This window comes from Sminthopsis crassicaudata, chromosome 3 (assembly GCF_048593235.1).
Source record: "Sminthopsis crassicaudata isolate SCR6 chromosome 3, ASM4859323v1, whole genome shotgun sequence".
NCBI classification, from domain to species: Eukaryota; Metazoa; Chordata; class Mammalia; order Dasyuromorphia; family Dasyuridae; genus Sminthopsis; species Sminthopsis crassicaudata.
In genome coordinates this window covers 508,056,191-508,073,405 of record NC_133619.1, presented here as the reverse complement: position 1 = coordinate 508,073,405, position 17,215 = coordinate 508,056,191, and the positions used below count along the sequence as shown (strand labels likewise).

The window sequence follows — 17,215 nt, the reverse complement described above, 5'->3', positions numbered from 1 at the left end:
CTTCTCTCAAATAGAATTAAGTCTAATCACTCTTTTACATGACATTATAAATAGATTACTTGGAGACAACTATCAGGTCTTTTCTCTTTCCACACCTTCTCCTATCCCCCCACAATTTTCTCCTCTCACTATATATATGATTCTCAGTTTCATCACTATTCTTGTTGCACTACAGATTGTTAATATTTTTCCTAAAATGGAATATAGGGAAAGCTGCATGGTGCAGTGGATAGAGCACCGGACCTGGAGTCAAGAAGACCTGAATTCAAAACTGGTCTCAGACACTTCTGTTGCCTCAGTTTCCTCATCTGTAAAATTTATTGGAGAAAGCCATGGCTTTCTCCATACCAACATGCTATATATGGCTTAATTAAGTGGGAAGACTATTCCTTCTCTTGTTCTGGACAATACGGCCACCATTAAGTTTGCCTTAGTATTCCTAGATATGTCATGTCAGCTGTTGTCTCAGGTCATGCTCCCTGGATGCTAAAATCCCAGGAACTTTTCATAGAAGCTGCTGTTGGGTAAAAAAAGATTTGGGTATCAGAAGTGGAGGGGAAGGGATGACATGGATGAAATCTGTTATTTGAATAAGGAGGGGTACAGAAGCATCAATATGGAACCGAGACATTCTAAAGATAGTACCTTTAATTTTCTGTGTGACCTTTGGTAATGATTGCTAATGATCAGGGTAACATTTGGCCTTATGGAAGAGAAAGGTTATCCATCTGGACACTGGAGGTTGGGTGGCCTTGAATCAAGTCCTCTCAACTGAGAATTGTTTTAACTTCCTCAAACTTCAGTTTCTTCAAATGTAAAATACCAAGGGCTGGGCTAGGTCATGGTCAAAGTGCCTTTCAGTCGACCATATTTATTCTCTTGGACTTCCTTAGTAATATAGGGGCCATATGATCTGAAAGGTTACACTCAACTTTAAAGAGCTATAGCAATACTGAGTGGTTGGCAGTCCCTGAGTGCCCCATCTGGGGAGAGAGGTGGCAGTAATCAAAGTTTTTGTGACTATGTCAAGTGCCAGTGTCCTAACCTTGGCTAGCCAGGGATGAATATTGTTCATTTTCTCAACAGAGCATGTTTGCCATTCTGAATGTATCTTTTGGGTTTTCCTTTTTTGGGAAGAGTGCATCTGAATTAGTTAAAGCAGAATATTTTGGGGGAGGAGTAAGAAAATGCTACAGACTGACATTTAGATCAACACAGTGTTTAGCAGGGACAGAAGGTTTAAATGTCTAAATAAGGGTAACTTCTATTTCTATAACATGTCACACTTTCAAACACACATTTCTTAAAACAACCCTGTGAAAGTTGATAGCATAAGTATTATTATGGTACCCATTTTACAGATTATGAAACGGTACAGAGAGGGGAACAGCTTGTTCAAAGTCATACAACTAGTAAATGGCAGAGGTGTGATAGGGTTCAGAGGCTCTGCCTCCAGGGCAGCATCTATTATGTTATAATATAGCTGGATGTTTAAGCCTTCCAAAATACTGATTCTTCACATTTGCAAAGAAAAATTAAGAGGAAAAAGGAGAGTTTAGAGAAAAGGGATTCTTTGTCCCTTCCTCTGGAAGTGGAAGAAAAATTTTCTGCTTGGAAGATGGTGCTATCATATAATGTGAGGTGGCTATCATACAATGAAATGGAATAATGGAATAGACTCTTACAATGTTCGGAGTAGGAGGAATCTTAGCTCACAGATTGTCAGGACTAGAAAGGATCTTTAGAACTCAGAATGTTGGAGCTGGGGAGAACTTCAGCTACCTCCTAGATTAACAAATGGAAGTCTAGGCAGGGAGAGTTACTTTCCTGAGATCCCATAGGGAGGATTCAAAACCAGATTCTCTGTCTCCAAAATTTATCATGCAATGTTTGCATGTATTTGGTGGAGACAGAGTCAGTGCCTTTGGGAGACAGTGATCCTGAACTTTAGGTTCTAGGCTAGAAGAAACAGGATTCCTACCAGTGCTCATAGATTACCTTGCTATTGTCCCACTCTTGAGTTTTCATCTGTGTGTGGATAAGTTCATAGGAAGGTTCCATAGCATCTGTATCCGGCTTGGGATATCCAGGAATCACATTGTGCAGCTGAAATCCAAAGGTAAGGAGCCAGCTGTTGACATCTGGAATGGAAAATTAGTCAAAATAATTGAGGGAAATAATTACCCTTAAGATGTGATTTTTCAAGACAATAATACAGATTTAAAAAGAGGTCAACATCTTTAATTATCTACTAATGTTAAAAGTTGTTGTTGATAGTCACATAGGATTTTATAGACTCACAAGACATTCTCTACTTATCTGATCTTTACAATAGCTTGATAAAATAGGCAGTGTGAATATGATATTATGCCCATTTTACAGATGGGAAATCTGAGTCTCAGAAATCTGAACTGTTTTGCTCAAGGCAGCATAATTTCTAAGGGACAGACCCTAAAGAATATTTCAACTCCAGGTTCACTTAGAATCCAGGCCTTTCAGGGGTGGGTTATGGGCAAATGGGCTCAGCTAGTATTTGTCCTCTAATACTCATTTTCCAAATTTTGTTGGCAGAATAGCTTTTTTCATAGATTACACATTATCTGAAGGCTGCCAGATGGTTCTTGGGGAAATTAAAAAAAACAAACAAACAGAAAAAACAATCACAAATCCCAATTTTCCCAGAGCTGAGGACCCATATCTACAGTTATAGTTTGGAAAAGAATTCTTTTTGTAGCCACATGACAAACTCTTAAGAAGTAGAAGCAGGTCAAAATAGAGATGACAACATTAAAAGGGATGATGGAAAATATTCAACTCTTACATTTCACCTTTAAGAGACAAATGAAAGCTTTTTAAAAAATTTGGTGCTTTTCTGTCAGAAGGGCTGGGGATTTTAGGATCAGTCACGTGGTGTAATAAACCACAGATTCCCTGTAAATTTAAGTGGGCAATTAGCTCTAGGGGAGAGACAGTAGTACTGGGTGGAAAAACAGAATCCATGAAACCAAAAAACCCTGATACTGCTTCTTAGCTGTGTGATATTAGGGAAGATCTCATAAGGCCTCAGTCTCTATGAGCTCTAAATCTTATGTTCAGGGCATGTGGAAAGAATTCTCCATCCTAGATTCTAATCCTGGGTCTGCTATCCTAATTTGTTGTGTGATTTTCATCAAGTTATTTGGGTCCTTCTGGGGATCCAATTACTCTAATTTGAATCAGGGAGCTGTATTAATAATGATGTCTTTCAGTTCTCATATTATATTAATCTATCTTTTAGGCTCCTTCCAGCTCTTATGTTCTAAGCATCTTTCTTGCTCTAATAATCTACTGTTCTAAGATTCTTCCAAGCTGTAATATTCTATGTTCCTTAGGTCTAATTTCTAATATCTTATATCCATATCCTAAGTTCTCTTTTAGCTCTAATGAAATGTTTTTGGCCCCTTTCATTTTTAACATTCTATGTTCTAAGGCCCCCTTTTTTGGGGGGGTTATAAATGTGTTTATTAAATGTCAGTAATTTTTACAATGCAAATATTAATAGCAAAAAGCAAAATGTCTGCAAAGTATGTACAAAAGTAAAAAGCTTTACTATACTAGCAATTCAATCACCTTATAAAATCAAATTATGTTTTCTCTTTTAGACCTCTTCTAAAAATAATTTATTGCCAATCAAACTAAAGTATAGATGGTAAATTTAAAATGATATCAGATACTTAGTCCCTGGAAAGTTTATAAAAGTTTTATGTATAAAAAGTCCCAAGCCACAAATACTTTTATACAGAGCTAATACAAATCATGTTTTATTTGATACAGTATCTATTACAATTGTTACAAAATATATTTTTAGATAAGGCTTCTTATGGTAATTAAGCTCTTACCATTGTAGAATACAGAAAAGCCATTTAAAATATTTTGAAATTTAGTTACCTGTTTTCAAGTAAAAGGCAAACATATGGTAAATATTAATTTGTAGCAATGTTGTTTAATTTTCCAAGTACTTAACCAATTTTTTTTTCTGGTACCATTAAATAAGGATAGTTGCTGAATGGTTCGTTACAACATGTGCTTTAAGGACACAGAAACTTTTTCACAGATTTAAAGCAGTATTTAGGCAACAATCCTGTAATATAAAATACCAAAATCATGTATAAGTTGTAACTATTTCATAATGTCCTCATTGGATTAAGTTCTCACCATAGGTCTTATCCTTTGACTTATCAGTGTATATAGTGCTAAGGCCCCTTTTAATGCTAAATATTATAGGTTTTTTGTTCTTTTTCCATTTTTAACATTCTATATTCTAATGTCTCTCCTAGTATTAAATATGATAGGTTTTCTTCCCTTTCCCATTTTCACATTCCATGTTCTATGTTCATTTTACTTTCCATGGTTCTTCAGAGCTAACATTCAGGGACTGGAAGATTTCACAATTCTATTGCTTTTAGGTAAGGAGATGGGGGGAAAGACATAGTCTACCTAATTTAAAGCATTGGCAGCAAACTACCATCAGTGATTTCAAACTTGACTATGTGGCTGGCAGAGAAACTAGTTATTTTGGTTTGTAATCACAAGAGCAATAAAAATATTTAAATCAAGAAATATCCATTGAAAAAACCAGGGTGGGTGAGCAAGATGGTGAGAGAACTTGGGACCAAATTCTACAAGGACTGGATGAAAAAACGGTGGATGTTTAGCCTGAAAAAGAGAAGACTGAGGAACACGGTAGTTACCAGAGTATCTGAAGAGGATGTTAGGAGAGGATTGGACACATTGTTCTTAGAGGTCAAAGTATCCTAGGACCTTTGTGTTGAAATAGACATTGTTCTAATTCATAACCGAATGAGGGTTCCCCTAGCTTTGAGCACTTTCCAATTCAGTGTTCTGGGTTTCTAAGACTTCCAAATGCTAAGGTCTCATTCTTCAGCTCATGGAGCCTGATTTCCTAAGGAAGAGCTAGGAGCGTTCCAAAGTACTGTTGGAAGATACTCTCTTCCCTTCTGCAAGAGATATCCTCCCTTAGATTGAGGTCCGCGATAGGCAGAGGCCAGAGTCTAGCCCATCCTGAGGAATGGCTGCAGTATCACACACACAGGCAAGAGGAGGATCGGGGGCACCTCGGAAGCTAAAAAATGGGACCGGATTCCAGAATCTGAGGATACTAGTACTGGGAGGGATCTTAAGAGTTCATTTTGATCAACTCTTTCATCTTACACATGAGAAAACTGAGATCCAGGGAGATTGCCTCTCCTAAGATCACATAATAAATCAATGGCAGAATCAGAATTTTAAAAAATGATAATTAGCATTGTACTGTGTGGTGTTTTTAAGTTTACAAACAACTCATTTAATCTTCACAACAATCTTGGGAGATAAGTGCTATTATTATCTTTATTTACAGATGATGAAACTGAGGAAGACAGAGGTTTGGTGGCTAGCCAGGGCTCATATAACTAGTGTCTAGGGATGGATTTGAACTTAGGGCCTTCTGACTCTAGGTCCAAAACTCTACCCACTATCCTCCCTAGTTGCTCAGATCTTTTGATGTCCCTGAATTACATGGCTCTTTTCACTGTGGTACCATCCGAAGCACCTATTTCTTTTCACTGATGGTACCATCCGAAGCACCTATTTTTTTTTTTTTTTTTTTTCAGCTACAGTAACCTGCCAACACATTTCACTGTAAACTCATTTGAGGGCATGGCAAGAGGAGTGCTTAATGCAGACAGATGTAATGGAAATGTCAGCTCAATCCATCAGGTTTTTCCAAGGCTGGCAGCAAAGCTTCCCACCATGAAGTGTACAATTGCTAAAATATTCATGTTTAACAACAGGCCCTTCAAAAGTAACGACCTTTTTCTCTCTCCTTTCTCTCCCTTCCTCCTCCTCCTCCTTCTTCTTCTTCTTCTTTTTTTTTTTTTTCTTCTCATGGGGGACAGGACCTGACACCCAGGAGGGCCTGAGGGCACAGAATATAGCAAAGCTGGGAAGACCCTTAGAACATGGAGTATTAGGTCCAGGAGGTCCTTAGAACTCGGAATGTTGGAGCTGGGAGGGGCCTTAGAATATGAATTATCGGAGATAGGAGAGGCCTTAAAAAAGAGAGAGAGAAAGGAGAGAGAGGCGAAGGAGAGAGAGAGAGAAAGGAGAGAAAAGAGAGAGATAGAGAAATAGAGAGAAACAGAGAGAGATAGAGAGATAAAGATAGAGTGAGAGAGATAGAGATAGAGAGACAGAAATAGAGAGATAGAGATAGAGATAGAGAGATAGAGAGAAAGACAGAGAGAGACATAGAGAGAAAGAGAGAGAGAGAGAGACATAGAAAGAGACAGACACAGAGAAAGACATAGAGAGACAGACAGACAGAGAGAGAGAGAGAGAGAGAGAGAGAGAGAGAGAGAGACAGAGACAGAGACAGAGACAGAGACAGAGACAGAGACAGAAAGACAGAGAGAGAAGAGAGATGAGGGAGGGAGGGAAGGAGGGAGGGAGGGAAGGAGGGAGAGGTGGATGAAGAGCTCACCTGTCATGTAGCACTTGATGTCCTGGGCGTTGCTTATGGGGTTGTTGTTTTTGAACATGTACAGGTTGAAGGGCAGGACGCTGTTGCTCCGGAGGCGCTTCCACAGCTCGTGGTCCGGGCTGGTCCAGCGGCCGGCCAGCACGTCGTAGTCCCTCTTGCCCATGTGCACCAGCCTGGTGAGCGGGTCGTAGAGGCCCCCGTGGTAGCCGACGATGAGCTGGAAGTGGGGGTTGGTGTCCATGTAGATCTCCCCATAGGCCGTGTACAGGAGCTGCTTGATCATGAGCCCGGTGCCAGCTGAACACGGCCAGGCGGGGGTCCCGATGTTGTCGCACGCGATGTAGAACTCGTCGCCGCTGCTGAGCTCCATGGCGAACAGGTGGCCCTGCAGGTCGTAGTAGAGCGAGGCGATCTCGGAGCTGGAGTGGTTGTACAGGTGGGTGACCTTGGTGGGGCTGCTCAGGTCCGCGTAGAAGAACTGCAGGTGGTGGCCGTGGCTGCTCTTGCTGGAGACCCTCCGGCCCAGGCCGTCGTAGCGGTAGCGCACGCTCCAGCCGCCGGCCCGGTTGTAGGCCTTGATGAGCAGGCCGGCCGAGTTGTACTCGAAGACGTCCCCGCCCCTCTGGCGCAGGAAGCCGTCCTCGTCCATCCTGTACTGGACGTCGCCCAGCCGGGTGATGCGGTCCCGGAGGTCGTACCTGAGCGGAGTGAGGCGCGCGCTGTTGCCGGGGCTCAGCAGGTGCAGGTTCCCGTTGAGGTCGTAGCTGTAGCGCCACAGGGGCTTGTCGTTGATGGACACGGTCTGCAGCTGCCCGTCGGCGTCGTACTCGTAGGAGTAGCGCGTGGTGTTGGCGTAGGGGCCCACCTTGAGCTCCTTCTTCACCACGCGGCCCATGTTGTCGTACTGCACCGTCATCCAGTACATGAGGGAGCGGAAGATCTCGTACTGCACTTCCTTCATCCTGCCGTACGCGTCGAAGTGCTTGGTGTGGGTCATGACGGCCGTGGTGATGATCTGGTTGATGTCGTAGTAGATGACGCCGAACTTGCCGAACTGCTCCGTCTTCCCCGACACGTCGTCGTAGCGGTACAGGTCGATGGGCAGGGGCGTCTCGTTGATCACGGCCTGCATGCTGGTCACGCGGAAGCTGTTGTCATAGTTGTAGTCGAAGCGCGCGTTCACCATGCCCTCCTCCGTGAAGCGGAAGATCTGGCGGTCGATGAGCGGCCCGATCTGCCGGTAGCGGATGGTGCACGTGAAGCCCTCGTTCTGCAGGTTGACGGTCTTGAGCATGCCGGCCGTCTCGTCGTAGGTGAAGGCGACCCTGGTGGTGTCGTAGAGCATCTCGGCCAGCTTGGACAGCTTCCCGTACTTGTAGATCACCCTGCGGCCCGTGCCCAGGTACGCCGTGTGCAGCAGCTGCCCATCCTCCGAGAAGTCCTGTAGCACCGACGCGTTCCCTTCCGGGGGCCGGTAGATGTTCCGGTAGTAGCCGATGGAGCGGATGGTCTCCAGGGTCTGCCGCGCCACGTTGGGCATGGTCACCGACGACAGGCGGTCATTCTTGTCGAACTCGAAGATGTACTGGCGTTGGCTGTGGAGAAGCAGCATCATGGACTGCAGAGAAAGGAAGGGGGGGAAGCAGAGTGAGAACGGGGGAGGGGCACCTTATAACACTGTCCGGTGGGTAGGATAGCTATCATCATTATTATTATTTTATTTTTTTATTCCCATTTTGTGGATAAGGAAGCTGGAGCCCACCAAGGGAAGTGGTTTGTCCAAAGTGACACAGATCATTATTTATCAGGGCCTGAATTTGAACCTTTCCAAGGACCTGATGCCCTTTTTGCAGGACCATACTTCTTTCATCACAAAGACTTTTTAAATTGATGGACCATCTCCGCGGTCCTGCTTTCTACTGCCCCTGAACCCTACGGCTCTGGAGGGGAAAGGGAGGCAGGGGACCTCACTTAAATGCAACCCACTTGCATGTCATGGATACTCTCTCTGACGTCATGGTCCTCTTTGAGAAAGAGGGACACCTTTGACCTGTAATCCACCAGAAGAAATACTCATATTTCAACTTGTAGACAAGGAAACAGGCAAGCAGTGTTAAGTGAATTGCTGGGGATTATGTGGGTAGTAAGTGCCTGAGGCTGGATTTGAACTTAGAGTTCCTGATTCCAGCCCCGCGCTGGGGCACCGTGGCCACCCTGCGGCGCCACAGGCTGGGAAGTGCCAGAGCCGGCCTTGGGCTTTCCTCCCAACCACAGCCTCTGTGAATTGTGCCCAGGCGTGGGGCCGGCCCGGAACCTCCCCAGAAGAGGTCAGGGAAGAAGAAGCTTGCCTTCTCCAAGTACGTGTAGCTCCAGGACTTCCCGTCGGCAAAGATCCTGGAAGTGATGCGGCCGGCCTGGTCGTACTCCATCCTTTCGGACATGGTGCCCCTCTGGATGCCCGCAATGTGGCCCCCTGGGGAGTAGGTCACGTTGACACCGTTCAGCCGGCTGCTGGGGGACCAGAGGCTGGGCCTTCCAGCCTGGTCATACAGGATCCGGAGCGTAAACTTGCGGTGGTCATCGTATATCTTCTCTGTCCGAGTCACTCGGTCAAAGTCCAGGGACAGGAGGTTCCGGTTGTGAACCTGCAGGAACAGCAGAGAGATTAGTGCACATCCGGGTCCCCAGATTCTTGCATCTGGAGAGGATCTCGGAGCACGGCCTGTTAGAGACTTAGAATACAACGCAGAACATAGAAAAGAAAAAAAAAAATGGACAATGTTAACCTGCTGGGTGCCTAGTGGACAGTCAGGAAGGTTCCAGCCTGAGATTCTCACTAAATGTGTGACTCTGGGCAAGTCAACCTTACAAAGACCAAATAAACTAACCTTTGTAAAGAGCCTTGCAAACCTTCAAGTGATAAGTAAATCTTAACTCGGCTGATCAGGGCAATGACAATGAAGATCAGAACGTAGAAGGGAATGACCACCTAGGCAGCCGCCTTCATTTTACAGATGAAGATGCCTTGCCTCCATGGCCTCCATAAGTGGAAAGGTCAGCATTCAAGTGACCTGACCAACCAGGTTGTTAAATTACAGCAATTTAATAATTGATTTAGAACTCGAACCCAATGTTCTGGACTTGTAGTCCAATAAATATTCTAGGATACAATGATAGCATTACTCTGTTTCCATAGCATGTCCTAGTTTATGAGAAATATTGAAATAGGCAGTACAAAAATTATCACAGCCATTTTCATTTGAGAAACTTTAAGATTCATGATTTCTGTAAGGTCTTAAGGCTGGTAAAAAATCACATCACAGGATTCCAAAGCCCAGTATTCTTTAGAACATTCTCATTCTCTCAAAAGGGAGCTTATGAAACAGTTATCAAAGAATCAGGGGCTAATGTCAGGAAAAGAAAATGAGCCAAAAGGCCACATGTATCCGTCTGGGAAATTATAAACAGGCCCCAGTGTTTAAGCTGCAGGGCCCTGTGCAGTATGTCACTAGCGGCACAGACTGATACCTATGGGGTTAGTCACAAATACAGGAATAGGATGCAAAATTCCATTTCTTTATTAAAATCTGAAAGCTGTGATTTACTGTTATTCCTTTGGGATCCCCTGCTTTTCTGACTTTCAAAGGAAATTGAAATGCTGTTGGTGCAATGTTCTGGTAGGGACTGGGCTGCTCAAATTATCTGCTGTATCTGGGGGCCACAGTGACTGGAGGAACCACCCGTAGTGGTTCCAAGATTCCCTGGGGATGCTCCTTAAAGAAATGGCTGGGAAGACAGCTGTGGGGGAATAATAATGACAGCTCCCACTTCTCCAGTTGATTGAGCTTGCAAACAGTCTCCTCATAACATCCCTGGGAAGGTGGATTGTGTAGTCAATTGTTATGCCCATTTCACAGATATGGAAGGTGAGAAGCATCAAAGTGAAAAGACATATAGAGGTAGGAGTCAGTATTCAGACTCAAGTCACCAAACTCCAAGTCTTGTGCTTTCTCTGAGACATTGCCTTTCCTACTAATTAAATAAGAGTAGCTGAGACACTGCATTTCCTGCTAATTAAATAAGAGTATCTCTGTCTGGCCCTGACAACTTTAGAAGGCCATGTACTAAAAGATGGGAGGGCTGCAATGTACAGTGTGGAAATGTCCAAATTGGAAAAAATTACAGATCTTTAAAGTTAAGCCCTGATTCCAATAAAAATTCTGCCTTTTACACCAGGTCTAGAATTCTAGGATCCTCCCAAGTACTACATAAAGAGGAAAACAAGTGAAAAAAGCCTGAGAACCCAGAACTCTAATTTCTTTAATTTGATTTGCAAAATGGTAACAACACTGTACATTCTCTGATTATGTAGTAGAATTGCTTTTGTTTTGGTCTGAATAATCTTTATCATATGTCGATCTGGTTTCCCTCAATTAAAAATCTTCAGCATCTTATTTTTTACCAAGTAAAAGCAAAGTCTTTGCCTGGCATTCAAAACCACTAAACCCCCACTAAAACTTAACTCTAGCTTTCTCATTTTACCCAAATAAAGACCTGAAATAAGGAATCCTCTTTTGAAACCTGTTTCAGACACTAGTAGTTGAGTAACATAGGACAAATCATTTTTCAGCCCCAATTTTCTTATTTGTAAAATGAGAATAATAACTACACCAATAATAGCTAACAGTAGTAGTTAACACCAACTAGCATTAGATTACCATAAGCTAATAATAATGATAGCTAGAATTATTAATTATCATTAGCTAATAATAGTACTAGCTATTATGACTTTCTAATTTTACCCAAATGAAGACTTAAAATAAGGAATTCTCTTTCAAATCCTGTTTCAAACACTAGTAGCTGAGTAACCTAGGACAAATCATTTTTTCAGCCTCAATTTCTTTATTTGTAAAATGGGAATAATAACTACATCAATAATTGCTAGCAGTAGTTATCACCAGCTAGCATTAGATTATCATAAGCTAATAATAATAGCTAGGATTATTATTAATTATTATCATTAGCTAATAGCTAATTATCATTAGCTCATAATCATAACAGCTAGCATTTATGTAGCAGTTTATAAATATCTCATTTTATTTCTCCAACATGCTTAGGAGGTAGGTGCTATTATCCCTATTTTTACAGATAAGGACACTGAGGCAACTTGCCAAAAGTCACACAGCTAGTGTCTGAAGGCAGATTAGAACTCACATCTTCCTAATTCCAGGCCTATGCACTATCCACTCTGCTACCTAATCTTCAAATGAGATAATGATTTTAAAGCACTTAGTATATAGTCTGTCACATATTAGGTGCTATAATAAATGCAAGCTATAATTATTTTTGGTATATGTCCTAAGGACTGGTAAAGATAAACAGCTAAATTTTTATTTCTAAGAATTCTACTTATTGGCTCCCTTATAGTCATGGGAATTCCAAAAGACTTTTGAGATTATCTATTACCTAATATGTGTTATCTAACCCTCTTCATTTAAAAAATGAGGAAACTGAAGCTCTAAGAGAAATGTCCTTTGTCTAAGGTCATCACAAAGCTATTAAGTGTTTAAATCATGGATTAAATTCGGGCCATCTAACTCCAAGCCAATGCTCTTTTCCCCACACTCTACTGCCTAAAAAAAAAAAAAAAGTATAACTAATAGTGATGAATTATACCACATGAACTTAACAAGAACAACTGTCAGGGTGAGTTGCTTTCTGACTGGCTTAACAAGAGACAGAGCTAGATATGGATAGTAATACTTGGTTTCCCACTATAGTCCATCACTTAAATCATTTAAACTCTTCTTTGTGGGAAAACTGGTTTTAAAAGATTCCCTTCGAAGACCCTGCTCTGAAAGCTGAGGGCCCCATTTGAAAGAGTACCTCTTTGGAATCCCAGAAGAATACACAAGCCTTTCCAAAGTGCTAATCTTCCACTCTCCCCTTTTTGTACCCCAACTTAGAAAAATGGCATAGGAGCAGCTCCTAGAGGTGTGTGGGCGGCATCCCCCTGCTTGCTCCCACCTCCAACCTCTGCCTGTCCAAGTTACAAAGCCTTGAAAATGAGGATTTATAATGAAAATGCTGAGACAAGTCTAACTGTAGAGACCAGAATGGCACGGCTGTAATAAGGCTGTCTTCCCAGGGGTAATCAGACACAATTGTGGAGATAAAAAATATCGTCGCATAGAATTTCCATGAAGCATCAGCGTTGATGGTGAGAGCACAGGAGGCAGGGGCTGGGCTCATGGTGGAAATGCTGGGTGGAGAGGGATGGCTCCCTTCAGTGAGGGCACCATTAGCTGTGTCATCCTTCAAGAACCTTCTGTAACGTCCAGCCTTGACTGCCCACTGCTTCAGAGATGAGGGAGGGAGTCTTATCGTTTAGCTAGGGCTCTTGCGAGACTGTGTGTCAGCTCTGTGGCTGAATAAATAAAATTGAATTAAGCAGATAGCTTGGGAACCGTGCTTGGCAGCAGAGAGATTATTTTACATCCTTCTTTATTAAAAAGTTCCCATCTGTAAAAAATGAGTTATGGTATTGGGAAGCCTCCCCCCCTTACCTAACTCTAATAACGTTTTAATATCAGACAGTGTTCTAGGTGGCCATGGGCTTCTAGCTAGCTTAGAGTCACAGAAGCTGGAAGGAACCTTAAAGGCCATCTGATTGAAAACCCATGGAAGACATGAATGGTCAGAAAGACAACAGTAACATTACCAAGAATAACAACAACTCAAATTCCTATGGCATTTGAGAGTTTTACAAAGTCCTTTCTGCACCAATCTTAGGAAGGAGGAAAAGTATTAGAATTGCTGTTTTACAGATAAGGAAACTGAAGCTTAGGAAAGATGTTATTCTTTCCCCTGGTCTGCAGAGCTCTTAAGTATGGGAATCAAAGGTAAACCTTCCTCTTGCACCTTGAACCTGATAGTCCAATAATTGTCCCCCCCTCACCTGGAATCTCTACTTCCTGTTATCTACAAAAATGCTCACATTTCTTCTATATTTAGAAAACAAAAACTCTTCCAAATTCTCTTCTCAATCCTTTGCAGTCTGGCTTCAATAAACCCCCTTGACTGAAATGACTTTCTCAAAGGTTCCCAATGATGCTGGAAGGGAGAAGTGGACATGAGACTTTAGTGCTCTAGGTTCAGTTTCCTCATCTGTAAAACAGGATTTGATTTCCCTTCTAAGTATGAATTTGTGATCCAGTAATATCACTTAAACCTTTTCTCAGGGTTTATTTTGGCAGACCATTTGACTCTATTGACTAAGCCCCTTTATCAAGGCAGTCTGGCTTCTCTTAGGCTCTGGGATCCTATCTCCTCATTTTCCTTCTATTGGGTCAGCCTCCTCCATTGGTTTAATATCCCCAGCTCCCTAAGCCTCAGCAGGCTCTGAGCCAGCGAGCCAGCGTTCCAGGATGCCTTTCTGTCTGCCTCTATATTCATTTCTCTGGATCTAGTCATCTCCTCTATACAGATGTCTCCCAGACCTATAAACCTTCAGCCCCCCTCCATCTCCTGGACTACATCCTAGCATCTTGAGTCACCTGCCCCAGATCTTGATCAAAATGTCCTGCTGCCACATCAAACTCAATATGCTCTAAACAGAACTTCATCATGGTCTATCCCTAAATGGCTCTCTCTTTTGGTTCAACATGGACTGCCTCGAGTTTATTCTGCTTTTATATCATGCTTGTATATAGTTGTTTGCATGTTGACTATAATCTTCTTGAGAGGAAGAACTGTTTTTTTTTTTAAACTTTTCTTTGTATCCCCAGCATTTAGTACAGTATCTGGTGTAAATAGGTGCTTAATCAAAGTTTATTGAATGACTGGATATGACTGCTCTTAAGAACACCCAAGACTATGCACCAGAGCAGGATGCTTACCCCTCCTTTTTTTTTTGTACCATGGACCCCTTTTGGTACACTAGAGAATTCTTCAGAGCCCTTATCAGAATCATATATATTTTAGGGGGAAGTCACTCCTTTTTTAAAAGAAAATACAGAGATCTCATACAAAACAGCTAGAGCAGAAAAAGAGAGGGGCAGGGCAGGACAGAGAGGCAGAAGGCTACAAACATAGTGGAGATAAAGAGATATATCATGGGGGAGGCAGCGTGCCAATGGCGAAATGACCCAAAGGAGGGAAGTCTCAGAATCATATTTGTAAATGAACAAAATAAAAAATATAGAATGATAAAGGAAGCTAAATATAATGAAATAGTTATAAAGATATATATTTTTTTAAATTCAATGATCCCAGGTAACACAGCCTAGAAGAAAGAGCATTGGATTTGTAGACAGAGAGCCTGGGTTCTTTCTGGTTCCAAAACTTGCTACATGTTTGACCAGTCATTTGAAGAGATTACTTAATGTTAAATAATTACAAAAATTAATATTAGTCAATAATAAAAAGACTAATAAAGAATCACTTAATTATTGATGATTAATTCAATTACAATAATATTTAGAGTTTGTAGAGCATTTTAAAGATTGTAAAGTGTTTTTTATGTGTTGTCTCATTAATCTTCACAATAACCCTGGGAGTGGGTGCTATTATAATCCTCATTTTACAGAAGAGGAAATTGCAGTAGAAAGAAGTAAAGATACTTGTTCAGAGTAACATAGCAAGTAAATGTCTAAAGCTGGATTCAGACCCATCTTGATCTGAAGTCTGGCTCTCCAGATCCTGTGCTACTTTTCTGGCTACTGTTTTCCTCATCTGTAAAATGAGCAGTTTGAACTGGGGAGTCTTAAAGGTCAAGGACCCACTTGCTTACCCGTAGCCGGCGTCCAAAGACAGTGACCTGGCCCCTGGCCTGCTCTTTGCGCTGTCTCCATTCCACAAGATTGAGCCCATTATCAATGGGCAGCGTCACATTCCTCTTGCCCACCGTGGGGTTGACAGTGCCAGCCAACAGATGGGGCTCAGTCTGCAAGGCCACTTCCATGCCATTGGCCAACATCAGCCTCAGGGAGCCGTCAGCACCCAGGTAGTAGCTATTTCGGACTTGGTCTGGGGGAAGAGGAGAGGCAGAGAAGCTCTGTTGAACAGGTACATCTGTGTGCTTTCTTTAAACCAATTCAAGAATAATTCTAATAGCTATTGAGCAATTAATCAATCAAGCAACTAGCTGCAATAAAGTACAAGAGAAGTACCCTGGGGGCTGCCTGGAACTGCCACTCATACGCTGGATAACAATTTAATAATTAGATTTATATAGTGCTTTAAAGTTTGCAAAGTATTTTGCAGATATTATCACATTTGATGGTCACTGCAATCCTAGGAGGAAGGTACTATTATCACCCTCATTTTGCAGATGAGGAAACTAAGGCAATTAGAGATTAAGTAAGGTTAATAAGCTTCTCAGTCAGAATTTGAACCCAGGTTTTCCTGACTCCAGATTCTTGAGCAAATTACTTTATCCTCAGGGCTTCCATTTTTTTTATCTGTGTCCTACATTTAAAGTTTGAACATTCTATGGTTCCTCCTGGCTCCTAATATCTATTTTGTGTTCTTGTATTCTATGTTTTAAAATTCTATGTCTTACTTTTAATGTTTTAATATTCTATGGTCAGAGTTGTCCTGGCTCCAAATTTCTATTTTGTGTGCTCAAATGGTTTAATGGTTGAATATTCTATGGTTAGAGGTTCCTCTTGGCTCCAAATTTATATTTTGTGTGTTCTAAAATCCCATATCCTACATTTAATGTTTAAACATTCTAGGGTTAAAGGTTTTTCCTAGTTCCAAATGTCTATTTTGTGTATTCTAAGAATATTCCAGATTTAACATTATGTGATATGTTTGCTGAGGACCTACTCTATATTCACCACAATTTGAAACTCATCATAGGTAGATTATGGATAAAAATAAATAATAAAACATATTTTCAACATTTTCATCAGAATTTAAAATTTTACTTTGAATAACTATTAACCCACTTTCTGTAAAGTGCTCCATAGAAAAACAGGTTGGAACAAACAAAAACCAACCTCAGCTTTAAAAGACTTAATATGTGTTATCTTAAAGAGAAAACCAATTATTCACTAAAGTCAGTGATATGATGACAAGAATATTCTTTTTTCTAGAAAAATTTGATTGAGTCTTTTCTCATCAGTAACTTAAATTAGAGGGTCACAGATTTAAAGCTAGGAAGCAACATTAGAGTTCATATAGGCTAATTGCTTTATTTTATACTTGAGGAAAATGAGGCAGGGATAGGTGAGGACCCTTGCCCCAAGTCACACAATTACTGAGCAGAGAAAGGTTTCAACTCCAGGGCTCTCTGACTCCAGACTCAGTGGTCTGTGCTCCCGTCCCGTCCCATGATCTCATTAAAGGAACTATGTATGAGAAGATAGTGTGGTGGGAAATAAAGGTCAAACTTTACATTCATGAGTATGGAGGGAGCTGCAGTCCAAATAGATTTTGAAGGACAAGCTAAGAAGTTGCTAGAATTAATGGAAAATTTGGGGTCAGAAGTCCTTGAATTGCTCACATTTATGCCACTTTCTGGCTGTGTGACTCTGGACAAGTCATGGCACTTCATTAAGCCTCAGTTTATCCAAGTGTAAAATGGGAATATTGTGAGGATCATAATAAATAATGGATCTGAAAGGACTTTATAAACTATGAAGGGCTATATTAATGATAGGAATGAAAAACATAATTGTTTTGGACATT

The 17,215-nt window shown here is 41.5% G+C and overlaps 1 protein-coding gene across 12 annotated transcripts in view; it reads right to left on the bottom strand.

Moving 5' to 3' along the window:
• Positions 1-17,215, bottom strand: part of TENM4 (teneurin transmembrane protein 4) — a 1,584,659-nt gene that overhangs the window by 13,745 nt on the left and 1,553,699 nt on the right. For all 12 annotated transcript variants that reach the window (XM_074303958.1, XM_074303961.1, XM_074303962.1 and 9 more), the window contains 4 exons: positions 15,312-15,547; positions 8,869-9,165; positions 6,521-8,138; positions 1,999-2,141 (listed from right to left, as the gene is read on the bottom strand). In XM_074303958.1, coding sequence (XP_074160059.1) covers positions 1,999-2,141; positions 6,521-8,138; positions 8,869-9,165; positions 15,312-15,547 — 2,294 coding nt within the window. The remainder of the gene's footprint in view (positions 1-1,998; positions 2,142-6,520; positions 8,139-8,868; positions 9,166-15,311; positions 15,548-17,215) is intronic.